At 48.9% G+C, this 13414-nt stretch overlaps 1 protein-coding gene across 1 annotated transcript in view; it reads left to right on the forward strand.

The window, feature by feature from the left end:
• Positions 1-747: 747 nt before the first annotated feature.
• The window catches only part of SYT10 (synaptotagmin 10), a 66588-nt gene continuing 53921 nt past the window's right edge, over positions 748-13414 (forward strand). Inside the window, exons 1-2 of the mRNA XM_083181070.1 lie at positions 748-1176; positions 3650-3656. Of these exons, the coding sequence (XP_083037196.1) occupies positions 1036-1176; positions 3650-3656 (148 nt within the window). The 5' untranslated portion in view covers positions 748-1035. The remainder of the gene's footprint in view (positions 1177-3649; positions 3657-13414) is intronic.

Consider the following 13414-nt stretch of genomic DNA (forward strand, 5'->3'; position numbering starts at 1 on the left):
TTACCCCCATATTATACCTGTGTGCCCCCTGTACAGGGAGATTACCCCATATTACACCTGTGTGCCCCCTGTACAGAGAGATTACCCCCATATTACACCTGTGTGTGCCCCCTGTACAGAGATTACCCCCATATTACACCTGTGTGTGCCCCCTGTACAGGGAGATTACCCCATATTACACCTGTGTGCCCCCTGTACAGGGAGATTACCCCCATATTACACCTGTGTGCCCCTTGTACAGAGAGATTACCCCATATTACACCAGTGTGTGCCCCCCTGTACAGAGAGATTACCCCATATTACACCTGTGTGTGCCCCCTGTACAGAGATTACCCCCATATTACACCTGTCTGTGCCCCCCTGTACAGAGAGATTACCCCCATATTACACCTGTGTGTGCCCCTGTACAGAGAGATTACCCCCATATTACACTTGTGTGTGCCCCCTGTACAGGGAGATTACCCCCATATTATACCACCAGCTGTTTCCCTCCATATGGAACAAGGAAGTAAAGCTGTCAATGAGGCATGAGGCACTTTGTGCCTCGCAGAACATATGTGAGCTGAGTGCAAGTGTCCTGGAGCATCATAAATTAATTAACTATATGGGCCCCGGTGTGCTAGAGTGCAAGCCTCTGAGGCCACTGAGTATAGGTAAGGAGATGGGAGGGAGAAGGTGGAGACTGGAGAGGGAAGGGGAAGGGAACAGAGAGGGGAGGGGGGGCAGTGAATACTGCGAGCAGCATCAGCAGCAACAGGAATCCAGTCACTGTGCAAACGCGAGGACTAATATCAGCCAGGACTCTCCTGCTGGCTGCTGGCACACTGTATCTGGCTTCTGAAGCATCTGTTGCAGCGTTGTAACCAAGAGGAATGGAACAAACCAGGGAATTCTGAGTTTCTGACCAGCAGGGAACAGGTGGCAACAGGCAATTCCCAGATTTCAAAGTGGAAACACTGAGCTGGTGGCCGGAGGATTTCCAGCTGTGCCGTGGGGGGGCCATGACCTAGCTCTGTGTGGGGGGCCACAGCGGAGATGAGTTTCCACAAGGAGGACGGGGTGAGCCTTTGTCAGAAGGCGTTGCAAATCGTGTCGGAGCTTTGCCTGGGGGGGCAAGTGGAATGGGACAAGTGTACCGGGATCTTTCCCAGGAGCAACCAGGGAGCGGGAGCACAGGTGAGTGTCCCCCTGGTGTCTGTGGTGTCTACGTTTGTGATCCCCAATCCACATACTCAGTCACCACCACCTGCGCTCCCTGACCCCCCCCCCCTGTACCCTAGTGCACCCCGGCTCCCCCATCCCCACTGCCCCCATCTCCTAAGTTTCCAGGATTCCCAGCATCTCCCCATCCCTGGCTCCTCAGTGTCCCCCGGTGCCCAGTGCGCTGCGCTCAGTCTCCATGTGGGATACAGGATGTGTGTGGGCGGCGGAGAAAGTTACACTTTCTTTCTACATCCGGGTGACAGTCTCAATCCATGGTCCCCGAATATTACACCTGTGTGTGCCTCCTGTACAGGGAGATTACCCCCCATATTACACCTGTGTGTGCCCCCTGTACAGAGAGATGACCACCCATATAACACCTGTGTGCCCCCTGTACAGGGAGATTACCCCCATATTACACCTGTGTGTGCCTCCTGTACAGGGAGATTACCCCCCCCATATTACACCTGTGTGTGCCCCCTGTACAGGGAGACTACCCCCCATATTACACCTGTGTGTGCCCCCTGTACAGAGATATGACCACCCATATTACACCTGTGTGCCCCTGTACAGAGAGAGTACCCCCATATTGCACCTGTGTGCCCCCTGTACAGAGAGATTACCCCATATTACACCTGTGTGTGCCCCCTGTACAGAGAGATTACCCCCATACTACACCTGTGTGCCCCCTGTACAGAGAGATGACCAACCATATTACACCTGTGTGTGCCTCCTGTACAGGGAGATTACCCCCATATTACACCTGTCTGTGCCTCCTGTACAGGGAGATTACCCCCCCCATATTACACCTGTGTGTGCCCCCTGTACAGGGAGACTACCCCCCATATTACACCTGTGTGTGCCCCTGTACAGAGAGATTACCCCCCATATCACACCTGTGCGTGCCCCCTGTACAAAGAGATGACCCCCATATTACACCTGTGTGCCTCTGTACAGAGAGATTACCCCATATTACACCTGTGTGTGCCCCTGTACAGGGAGATTACCCCCATATTACACCTGTGTGTGCCCCCTGTACAGAGAGATTACCCCATATTACACCTGTGTGTGCCCCCTGTACAGGGAGATTACCCCCATATTACACCTGTGTGTGCCCCCTGTACAGAGAGATTACCCCATATTACACCTGTGTGTGCCCCCTGTACAGGGAGATTACCCCCATATTACACCTGTGTGTGCCCTGTACAGAGATTACCCAATATTACACCTGTGTGTGCCCCTGTACAGAGAGATCACCCCCATATTACACCTGTGTGTGCCCCTGTACAGAGAGATCACCCCCATATTTCACCTGTGTGTGCCCCCTGTACAGAGAGATTACCCCCATATTACACCTGTGTGCCCCCTGTACAGAGAGATTACCCCCATATTACACCTGTGTGTGCCCCCTGTACAGGGAGATTACCCCCATATTACACCTGTGTGTGCCCCCTGTACAGAGAGATTACCCCATATTACACCTGTGTGTGCCCCCTGTACAGAGAGCTTACCCCCATATTACACCTGTGTGCCCCCTGTACAGAGAGCTTACCCCCATATTACACCTGTGTGCCCCCTGTACAGAGAGATTACCCCCATATTACACCTGTGTGCCCCCTGTACAGAGAGATTACCCCCATATTACACCTGTGTGTGCCCCCTGTACAGAGAGATTACCCCATATTACACCTGTGTGTGCCCCCTGTACAGGGAGATTACCCCCATATTACACCTGTGTGCCCCCTGTACACGGAGATTACCCCACATTACACCTGTGTGTGCCCCCTGTACAGAGATTACCCCCATATTACACCTGTGTGTCTCCTGTACAGAGAGATTACCTACATATTACACCTGTGTGTGCCCCTGTACAGAGAGATTACCCCATATTACACCTGTGTGTGCCCCATGTACAGGGAGATTACCCCCATATTACACCTGTGTGCCCCCTGTACAGAGAGATTACCCCCATATTACACCTGTGTGTGCCCCCTGTACAGGGAGATTACCCCCCATATTAAACCTGTGTGTGCCCCCTGTACAGAGAGATTACCCCCATATTACACCTGTGTGCCCCTGTACACAGAGATTCCCCACATATTACACCTGTGTGCCCCCTGTACAGAGAGATTAGCCCCATATTACGGGACTAAGTAAAAACCGGACCCGTATAAGACACCGGAACGCCGGACCAGACATCAAACTCTGCATTCCAGAGACTATAAGTGTCTGGCACTATAAGTGTCTATAAGACACTATAAGTGTCTGGTCCGAGGGGTGTCCCATGCGGGGGGTGTCTTGTCCGGGGGGATGCCTGTGATTGCTCACACCAGGGACATGGGGAAGGGGAGATTACAGCCTCCCCGTGTGGTCTGGAACGTTCCAGTTTTTATTACACCCCCGGACCATGCGGTGAGGCTGTATTCTCCCCCCTCTCCTCTCCCAGGTGACAGGTGCGAGAGCAGCCCCATCAGATGGAGAACCCCCGGACAGGACACCCCCGGACCGGATACTACAAGCTCCGGAATGCAGAGTTTGATGTCCAGTCCGGCATTCCGGTGTCTTATCCGATTCCGGATTTTACCCATACCCCCATATTACACCTGTGTGTCCCCTGTACAGGGAGTTTACTCTGTATTACACCTGTGTGTGCCCTCTGTACAGAGAGATGACCCCCATATTACACCTGTGTGCCCCCTGTACAGAGAGATGACCACCCATATTACACCTGTGTGGGTCCCCTGTACAGAGAGATGACCCCCATATTACACCTGTGTGTGCCCCCTGTACATGGAGATACCCCCCAACACTCTACATGTGTATCCCCAATATTGCACAGCTGTCATGTCTTGTCCCTGTGCCCCTTGAAAGTATTTTCCACCATAGCAATAATCCCTCCATATGGACTGCTGCATGCCTGACTGGTGTATGTACTGCTGCATGCCTGACTGGTGTATGTACTGCTGCATGCCCTCCTGTAGATGTATGTATGGTGTATGTACTGCTGCTTGCCCTCCTGAAGGTGTATGTACTGTTGCATGCCCACCTGTAGGTGTATGTATGGTGTATGTACTGCTGCATGCCCGCCTGTAGATGTATGTACTCCTGCATGTTTGCCTGTAGGTGTATGTATGGTGTATGTAGTGCAGTATGCCCTCCTGTAGGTGTATGTATGATGTATGTACTGCTGCGTGCCCTCCTGTAGGTGTATGTATGATGTATGTATGTACTGCTGCATGCCCACCTGTAGGTGTATGTACTGCTGCATGCCTGCCTGTAGGTGTATGTATGGTGTATGTAGTGCAGTATGCCCGCCTGTAGAGGTATGTATGTACTGCTGCATGCCCTCCTGTAGGTGTATGTAGTGCAGTATGCCTGCCTGTAGATGTATGTATGATGTATGTACTGCTGCATGCCCTCCTGTAGGTGTACGTACTGCTGCATGCCCGGCTGTAGATATATATAGTGCAGTATGCCTGCTTGTAGATGTATGTATGGTGTATGTACTGAGGCATGACCGCCTGTAGGTGTATGTAGTGCAGTATGCCCGCCTGTAGATGTATGTATGTATGTATGTATTATGTATGTACTGCTGCATGCCCTCCTGTAGGTGTACGTACTGCTGCATGCCCGACTGTAGGGGTATGTAGTGCAGTATGCCTGCCTGTAGATGTATGTATGATGTATGTACTGCTGCATGCCCTCCTGTAGGTGTACGTACTGCTGCATGCCCACCTGTAGGTGTATGTATGGTGTATGTAGTGCAGTATGCCCGCCTGTAGATGTATGTATGTACTGCTGCATGCCCTCCTGTAGGTGTACGTACTGCTGCCTGCCCGACTGTAGGTGTATGTATGATGTACTGTATGTACTTGCTGCATGCCCGCCTGTAGGTGCACGTACTGCTGCATGCCCCCCTGTAGGTGTATGTATGATGTACTGTATGTACTGCTGCATGCCCGCCTGTAGGTGTATGAATGAAGTATGTATTTTGCATGCCCGCCTGTAGGTGTATGAATGAAGTATGTATTTTGCATGCCCGCCTGTAGGTGTATGAATGAAGTATGTATTTTGCATGCCCACCTGTAGGTGTATGAATGAAGTATGTATTTTGCATGCCCGCCTGTAGGTGTATGAATGATGTACTGTATGTACTGCTGCATGCCCGCCTGTAGGTGTATGAATGAAGTATGTATTTTGCATGCCCGCCTGTAGGTGTATGAATGAAGTATGTATTTTGCATGCCCGCCTGTAGGTGTATGTATGATGTACTGTATGTACTGCTGCATGCCCGCCTGTAGGTGTATGAATGAAGTATGTATTTTGCATGCCCGCCTGTAGGTGTATGAATGAAGTATGTATTTTGCATGCCCGCCTGTAGGTGTATGTATGATGTACTGTATGTACTGCTGCATGCCCGCCTGTAGGTGTATGTATGATGTACTGTATGTACTGCTGCATGCCCGCCTGTAGGTGTATGAATGAAGTATGTATTTTGCATGCCCGCCTGTAGGTGTATGAATGAAGTATGTATTTTGCATGCCCGCCTGTAGGTGTATGAATGAAGTATGTATTTTGCATGCCCGCCTGTAGGTGTATGAATGAAGTATGTATTTTGCATGCCCGCCTGTAGGTGTATGAATGAAGTATGTATTTTGCATGCCCGCCTGTAGGTGTATGTATGATGTACTGTATGTACTGCTGCATGCCCGCCTGTAGGTGTTTGAATGAAGTATGTATTTTGCATGCCCGCCTGTAGGTGTATGTATGATATACTGTATGTACTGCTGCATGCCCGCCTGTAGGTGTATGAATGAAGTATGTATTTTGCATGCCCGCCTGTAGATGTAGATATTATATATATATATATATATAGTCTGCGTGTTTGGCACTGAAATGCCAGGCAGTACTTGTTGCTTGATATAGCCAGATTAGGCTCTGCAGCTCCTGTGGAACTACAAAACACAGCATGCCCTCTACATCAGCTGGATAGCTGCAGGATCCTGTAACCTGATCAGGGACGGAGATACTGTATGTTATACATTGAGCAGAACCTCAGCCTCATCCCCCGGATTCTGTGAATGAGAGAAGGACTCGGGGCATGAATGGGATAATGCTAATCTGTATCTATGTCTCCTCCATCCATGGCAGACTCGTCACCAGCGTGACAGAATCTGCTCTTCCCGTTAGCTGCTGAATTCATGGACAGGGTGCAGTATTTATGAATGTAACACACTGAGACCGTCAATGAGAGCGGGGAGAGGGGATTATATACTGCGCACAGCACATACTGGTTATCAGTAATCCAATATTACCATAATATATATATGTAGGCCGATGCTTAATACTGACATCACTATGGGCATTATCCACGTACTGTATATACCTGCTGCAATTATTACAGCCTGTGTACTTGGCTAATAACACATGCGTGTGACACGGACCGGACACATGCATGCATACAGCTGTGCCGTCTGCGGGGGACACTGTTCTGCCAGGCTGCCACCAATATCCAGGACTGACTCACACGGGACTTGTTGCCTGCGAGGCTACTATATCGTTGTAGCATCTGTGCGCTGCAGAAAGTTAGGGGCCTCTGTACTAAGCATTGCAGAGCGATAAAGTAGGCAGAGATAAAGGGGCAGATGTACTAAGATACGGAGAGCAACATAGCGAAGAGAGAGAAAGTACCAATTAGCTCCTAACTGCTGTGTGACAGTTTGCATTTGAAAAATTACAGTTGGAAGCTGATTGGCCGATTCAGACGCGCTCGCAGCAAATATACGCTGCCTAGCACACAGTCTGAATCAGACACTTTATCTCTCTCTCCTTTGTATCTCTCTGCAAGCCGTGTCCTGAGATCCTTTGTATTAGGACCCTGTCCTGCGTATTACGCCTTATTCTGTGACCTGAGGGCGATTGATTAAATCGCGGACACAACGGAAATGAGAAACGATAATATGAGCGATATATTATTTTTTTAACCCATAAATTTCCATCTAGACAACGATGGAACGGTATTGGTGTTGCGGCATTGTCATTACACGCGACCTTTCCATCAGCTCGGCAGGATTAATGGTGCTATTATTTAGTGTTTATTACAAAGATCATTCTATATATTAGGGGTGGCTGATGACAACGAGAGGGGTCGCTGATGAATGAGGAGGACCTTAGCAAAGATCACTCAGCTATGGCAGTAATTTAATTCTGTCAGATCTAGTGGGAGTTCCTATATTATGCACCTACCCCCCTCCATCCCCATCGCCCAGAAGATCCTCCTCTCTCACTGGGCTCTGGACCTCAGATGGGAACAGACATATTTTTAAGCTTTGTCTAATTGAATAAATGAAATCTGCAGTCTTATTCCCCCTGCCGGCCAAGCAGCATAGTAACATCGTTCTAAGGAGGAATCCCATCTCCAAATCCACTGGTGCTATCTCTTGTCCTTCATATCAAGAAGAAAGTCTGGGGCACGAGGGAACACTGGAACCTTTCCATGTTATAAGGCATGTGAAGGTCACGGGAATACGAGGCTGGTGGCTGTAATGTATAGTATTCTGTAACTGTGGTATCTCATATATTTAGCCAGATCTGTCACTCATCCCCTGTGTATATAACGCTGGGCGGGGTTACAAGATTGACAGCGTTATACACACATGGTTTCTGTCTAAGGCCCGCCCCCCGCCCAGCGTTATACACAAACCCGCCCCCCTAAGGAAAAGACCAGCGTTATACACATCCCCACCCCCTTGACATCACCTCCCTCCGCCCAGCCAGGGCTAGAATACACCCCCTGAGAGCGGACCTGCCTGCACCACACACACACACACACCCCGCGAGCGGTTCTGCCCGCACACACACACACCCCCGCGAGCAGGCCTGGGGCCCATGCACACTCAGTATAACCTCCACCCGCTCTCATCCAGCATCACCCCCCCCCAAGCACACTCAGTATAACATCCGCCTGCTTTCAGAGAAGGCGTGTGACTCAGCCTGATTATATGGCACAAGCAGAGTAGGTTCTGGGTTACGCACAGACTGTGCACTCTGGAGAAATGATTGGATGGTGAGTGAGTTGCGAATGGATTTGCAGCTGTACAGCGACCGGCGTGATAATTCGAGGACTTGCACAAGGCGGGTTTACACTCTGTCTGGGCATTGACTATCGGATCGCAGGGCTCTGCAAAAGTGCACAGCGGCAATTGGCTCTGAATAGCCCCCCTATCGCACATATCACCTATATCCGCATACGTTACATTAGCCAATCAGATTGCAGCAACTCAATTCACAGAGTCATACAGGAATGGTGACGAGGTTTAGTTGAGCTCAGCCACAACACCAGAATTGGTGATAAATCTGATGTAAGTGACGCTGACAGTGATATTGGCCCTCATTCTATTTTATTCGGAACGGGGACAATTACGCCCTGTTCCGATGTTTGGGGCTCTGCGCATGGTATATTATGCGCATGTGCTGCTCCCCTTTGCGAATGGCTTCGGTGACTTGCATAGTCACCATGCCGTTCTCGAAGATCGGGGTGGCCGGCGGTGGGGACGGGGGTTGTCGCTGGGCGCGTTTTATGGGCGTCCCCATGAAAATGTTGAGTGTTCCCATGAGTACGAGGGCGGGACGATGTGTGGACTTTTACCTGCTCGCTAAGCATCGAAAGAACACTGCTTTGCAAGCCAGCGTGAATTAGGCCCTTTGTTGTAATAAATGTTTGCAGTAAAATTATTTAGTTTTTGTCATTCTGTGATAAGATCCTTTTAAGCTTCTCCTCCCTGTAGTGCATGGTGTTGTAGTGTACAGTCCCTCTTCTTACAACCCATACGTTCCCTTCCTCCCTGTAGTGCGTGGTGTTGTAGCTTACAGTCCCTCTTCTTACAACCCATAAGTTCCCTTCCTCCCTGTAGTGCGTGGTGTTGTAGTGTACAGTCCCTCTTCTTACAACCCATAAGTTCCCTTCCTCCATGTAGTGCGTGGTGTTGTAGCTTACAGTCCCTCTTCTTACAACCCACTTCCTCCATGTAGTGCGTGGTGTTGTAGCTTACAGTCCCTCTTCTTACAACCCATAAGTTCCCTTCCTCCCTGTAGTGCATGGTGTTGTAGTGTACAGTTCCTCTTCTTACAACCCATAAGTTCCCTTCCTCCCTGTAGTGCGTGGTGTTGTAGCGTACAGTCCCTCTTCTTAAAACCCATAAGTTCCCTTCCTCCCTGTAGTGCGTGGTGTTGTAGCGTACAGTCCCTCTTCTTACAACCCATAAGTTCCCTTCCTCCCTGTAGTGCGTGGTGTTGTAGCGTACAGTCCCTCTTCTTACAACCCATAAGTTCCCTTCCTCCCTGTAGTGCGTGGTGTTGTAGCTTACAGTCCCTCTTCTTACAACCCATAAGTTCCCTTCCTCCCTGTAGTGCGTGGTGTTGTAGCTTACAGTCCCTCTTCTTACAACCCATAAGTTCCCTTCCTCCCTGTAGTGCGTGGTGTTGTAGCGTACAGTCCCTCTTCTTACAACCCATAAGTTCCCTTCCTCCCTGTAGTGCGTGGTGTTGTAGTGTACAGTCCCTCTTCTTACAACCCATAAGTTCCCTTCCTCCCTGTAGTGTGTGGTGTTGTTGTGTACAGTCCCTCTTCTTACAACCCATAAGTTCCCTTCCTCCCTGTAGTGCGTGGTGTTGTAGAGTACAGTCCCTCTTCTTACAACCCATAAGTTCCCTTCCTCCCTGTAGTGCGTGGTGTTGTAGCGTACAGTCCCTCTTCTTACAACCAATAAGTTCCCTTCCTCCCTGTAGTGCGTGGTGTTGTAGCGTACAGTCCCTCTTCTTACAACCCATAAGTTCCCTTCCTTCCTGTAGTGCGTGGTTTTGTAGTGTACAGTCCCTCTTCTTACAACCCATAAGTTCCCTTCCTCCCTGTAGAGCGTGGTGTTGTAGCGTGCAGTCCCTCTTCTTACAACCCATAAGTTCCCTTCCTCCCTGTAGTGCGTGGTGTTGTAGCGTACAGTCCCTCTTCTTACAACCCATAAGTTCCCTTCCTCCCTGTAGTGCGTGGTGTTGTAGTGTACAGTCCCTCTTCTTACAACCCATACGTTCCCTTCTTCCCTGTAGTGCGTGGTGTTGTAGTGTACAGTCCCTCTTCTTACAACCCATACGTTCCCCTTCTCCATGTAGTGCGTGGTGTTGTAGTGTACAGTCCCTCTTCTTACAACCCATACGTTCCCCTTCTCCATGTAGTGCGTGGTGTTGTAGTGTACAGTCCCTCTTCTTACAACCCATACGTTCCCTTCTTCCCTGTAGTGTGTGGTGTTGTAGTGTACAGTCCCTCTTCTTACAACCCGTACGTTTCCTTCCTCCCTGTAGTGCGTGGTGTTGTAGAGTACAGTCCCTCTTCTTACAACCCGTACGTTCCCTTCCTCCCTGTAGTGCGTGGTGTTGTAGCGTACAGTCCCTCTTCTTACAACCCATACGTTCCCTTCCTCCCTGTAGTGCGTGGTGTTGTAGAGTACAGTCCCTCTTCTTACAACCCATAAGTTCCCTTCCTCCCTGTAGTGCGCGGTGTTGAAGTGTACAGTCCCTCTTCTTACAACCCATACGTTCCCCTTCTCCATGTAGTGCGTGGTGTTGTAGTGTACAGTCCCTCTTCTTACAACCCATACGTTCCCTTCTTCCCTGTAGTGTGTGGTGTTGTAGTGTACAGTCCCTCTTCTTACAACCCGTACGTTTCCTTCCTCCCTGTAGTGCGTGGTGTTGTAGAGTACAGTCCCTCTTCTTACAAGCTGTACGTTCCCTTCCTCCCTGTAGTGCGTGGTGTTGTAGCGTACAGTCCCTCTTCTTACAACCCATACGTTCCCTTCCTCCCTGTAGTGCGTGGTGTTGTAGAGTACAGTCCCTCTTCTTACAACCCATAAGTTCCCTTCCTCCCTGTAGTGCGTGGTTTTGAAGTGTACAGTCCCTCTTCTTACAACCCATAAGTTCCCTTCCTCCCTGTAGTGCATGGTGTTGTAGCGTACAGTCCCTCTTCTTACAACCCATAAGTTCCCTTCCTCCCTGTAGTGCGTGGTGTTGTAGCGTACAGTCCCTCTTCTTACAACCCATAAGTTCCCTTCCTCCCTGTAGTGCGTGGTGTTGTAGTGTACCATGTCTCTTCTTACAACTAGTAAGTTCCCTTCCTCCCTGTAGTGTTGTAGAGTACAGTCCCTCTTCTTACAAGCTGTACGTTCCCTTCCTCCCTGTAGTGCGTGGTGTTGTAGCGTACAGTCCCTCTTCTTACAACCCATAAGTTCCCTTCCTCCCTGTAGTGTGCGGTGTTGTAGCGTACAGTCCCTCTTCTTACAACCCATAAGTTCCCTTCCTCCCTGTAGTGCGTGGTGTTGTAGCGTACAGTCCCTCTTCTTACAACCCATAAGTTCCCTTCCTCCCTGTAGTGCGTGGTGTTGTAGTGTACCATGTCTCTTCTTACAACTAGTAAGTTCCCTTCCTCCCTGTAGTGTTGTAGAGTACAGTCCCTCTTCTTACAAGCTGTACGTTCCCTTCCTCCCTGTAGTGCGTGGTGTTGTAGTGTACAGTCCCTCTTCTTACAACTCATAAGTTCCCTTCCTCCCTGTAGTGCGTGGTGTTGTAGAGTACAGTCCCTCTTCTTACAACCCATAAGTTCCCTTCCTCCTTGTAGTGCGTGGTGTTGTAGCGTACAGTCCCTCTTCTTACAACCCATAAGTTCCCTTCCTCCCTGTAGTGCGTGGTGTTGTAGAGTACAGTCCCTCTTCTTACAACCCATAAGTTCCCTTCCTCCCTGTAGTGCGTGGTGTTGTAGAGTACAGTCCCTCTTCTTACAACCCATATGTTCCCTTCCTCCCTGTAGTGCGTGGTGTTGTAGTGTACAGTCCCTCTTCTTACAAGCCATATACTCTAAGCACTCACGCAGTTCACCCATCCATTAAAGCTTTCTTCCAACCTTAGATACATAAACTATTTCTGATTACTCCAGAACAGAATAAATTCCCTAATTAGGTCTTTTAATGACAGTGGAAAAGGTCAGTAACATAAAGTGGCTCCAAACTGAGCAGTAATTGGGAGACTTTACTTTGCCAAGTCCTCAATGATCTGACTTTGATCACAACTATCATAAATCATAAATATTCATAAATATTCCGTTCCCGTGTTCCTGCTCCTAAAAGGCTCCACCCGATCTTACGTCTAATGCAATGTTTAATAGCTTATTATGCTAAAATACTCTTAAATTAAAGTGGTTTTGCAGCCCATACATCCCCCTATTTGCTGGGAAAGTAAAAAAAAAAAAGTAGATAACATTTTAGAACTGAAAAAAGTAAAATTACATAAAATAAAATGTAATTCATAGTTGGAAATGTAATCCACAATATTTTCATGATCAGTATATGAACTAAAACTATGCGTCCTTTCTGCTTCCATCCCCCCCCCCCCCCCCCCTTCACACGCACCCCCTATATAATTCATTGTCAATGTAGAAAGTAATGACACATTAATTGCACAGTCCAACTCATTACTTAAGCAAAATGAGGGTTACCCAAACAGGACTGCATGTTTGTAAGCAACAAGTGACTGAGATCATTATAAACCTCTGGGCCAATTTCAAGAAGTCTAATGCTGGGTATACACCAAAACGATTTGGATTGGATGCAAGTCGTATGCAAATCGTGCAATTCGATTTGCATACGATTTGCATACGATCCGATCCCCTCTGTATTCAGATGAATGGATCTTATACAGATCCTACCTGCAGCAGGTAGAATCGGATCCAATCAAACGATTTTGACCCAATCTGCATCCAATCGGTCTGAATTGGATCCAGATTGATGGGATTGTGCCCAAATCGTTTTGGTGTGTACCCATCATTACACACTACTCACCTTCTGATTGGCTGGTGGAATCCTGCTCTGATCAGTAGAGACTGATTCAAATGTTGTATATGTGAAGAAAAACTGATCAACCGTTCATAGTGCCCCATTAATGTCAGTGGCCCATTTGTTTAATTGGGGTTTCTACAGTAGAAACTCTCCACTTGTCCTCGTTAGAAAGTTTGATATACCTCCCCCTGTAAATGGCTAATTTTTGCCACCTTTGGTCAAGTCTGGACGTTTTTATGGAAGGCTAGGACCATTCCCGGCGCCTATAAATGCTTGCAAGCTACCCAACTACCCACTTAAAGCCTCTGGTTCTTGTTCCTTCTCATAGGGTACAC

Source organism: Crinia signifera, chromosome 4, assembly GCF_055691185.1.
Source record: "Crinia signifera chromosome 4, ASM5569118v1, whole genome shotgun sequence".
In the NCBI taxonomy this organism is placed as follows: domain Eukaryota; kingdom Metazoa; phylum Chordata; class Amphibia; order Anura; family Myobatrachidae; genus Crinia; species Crinia signifera.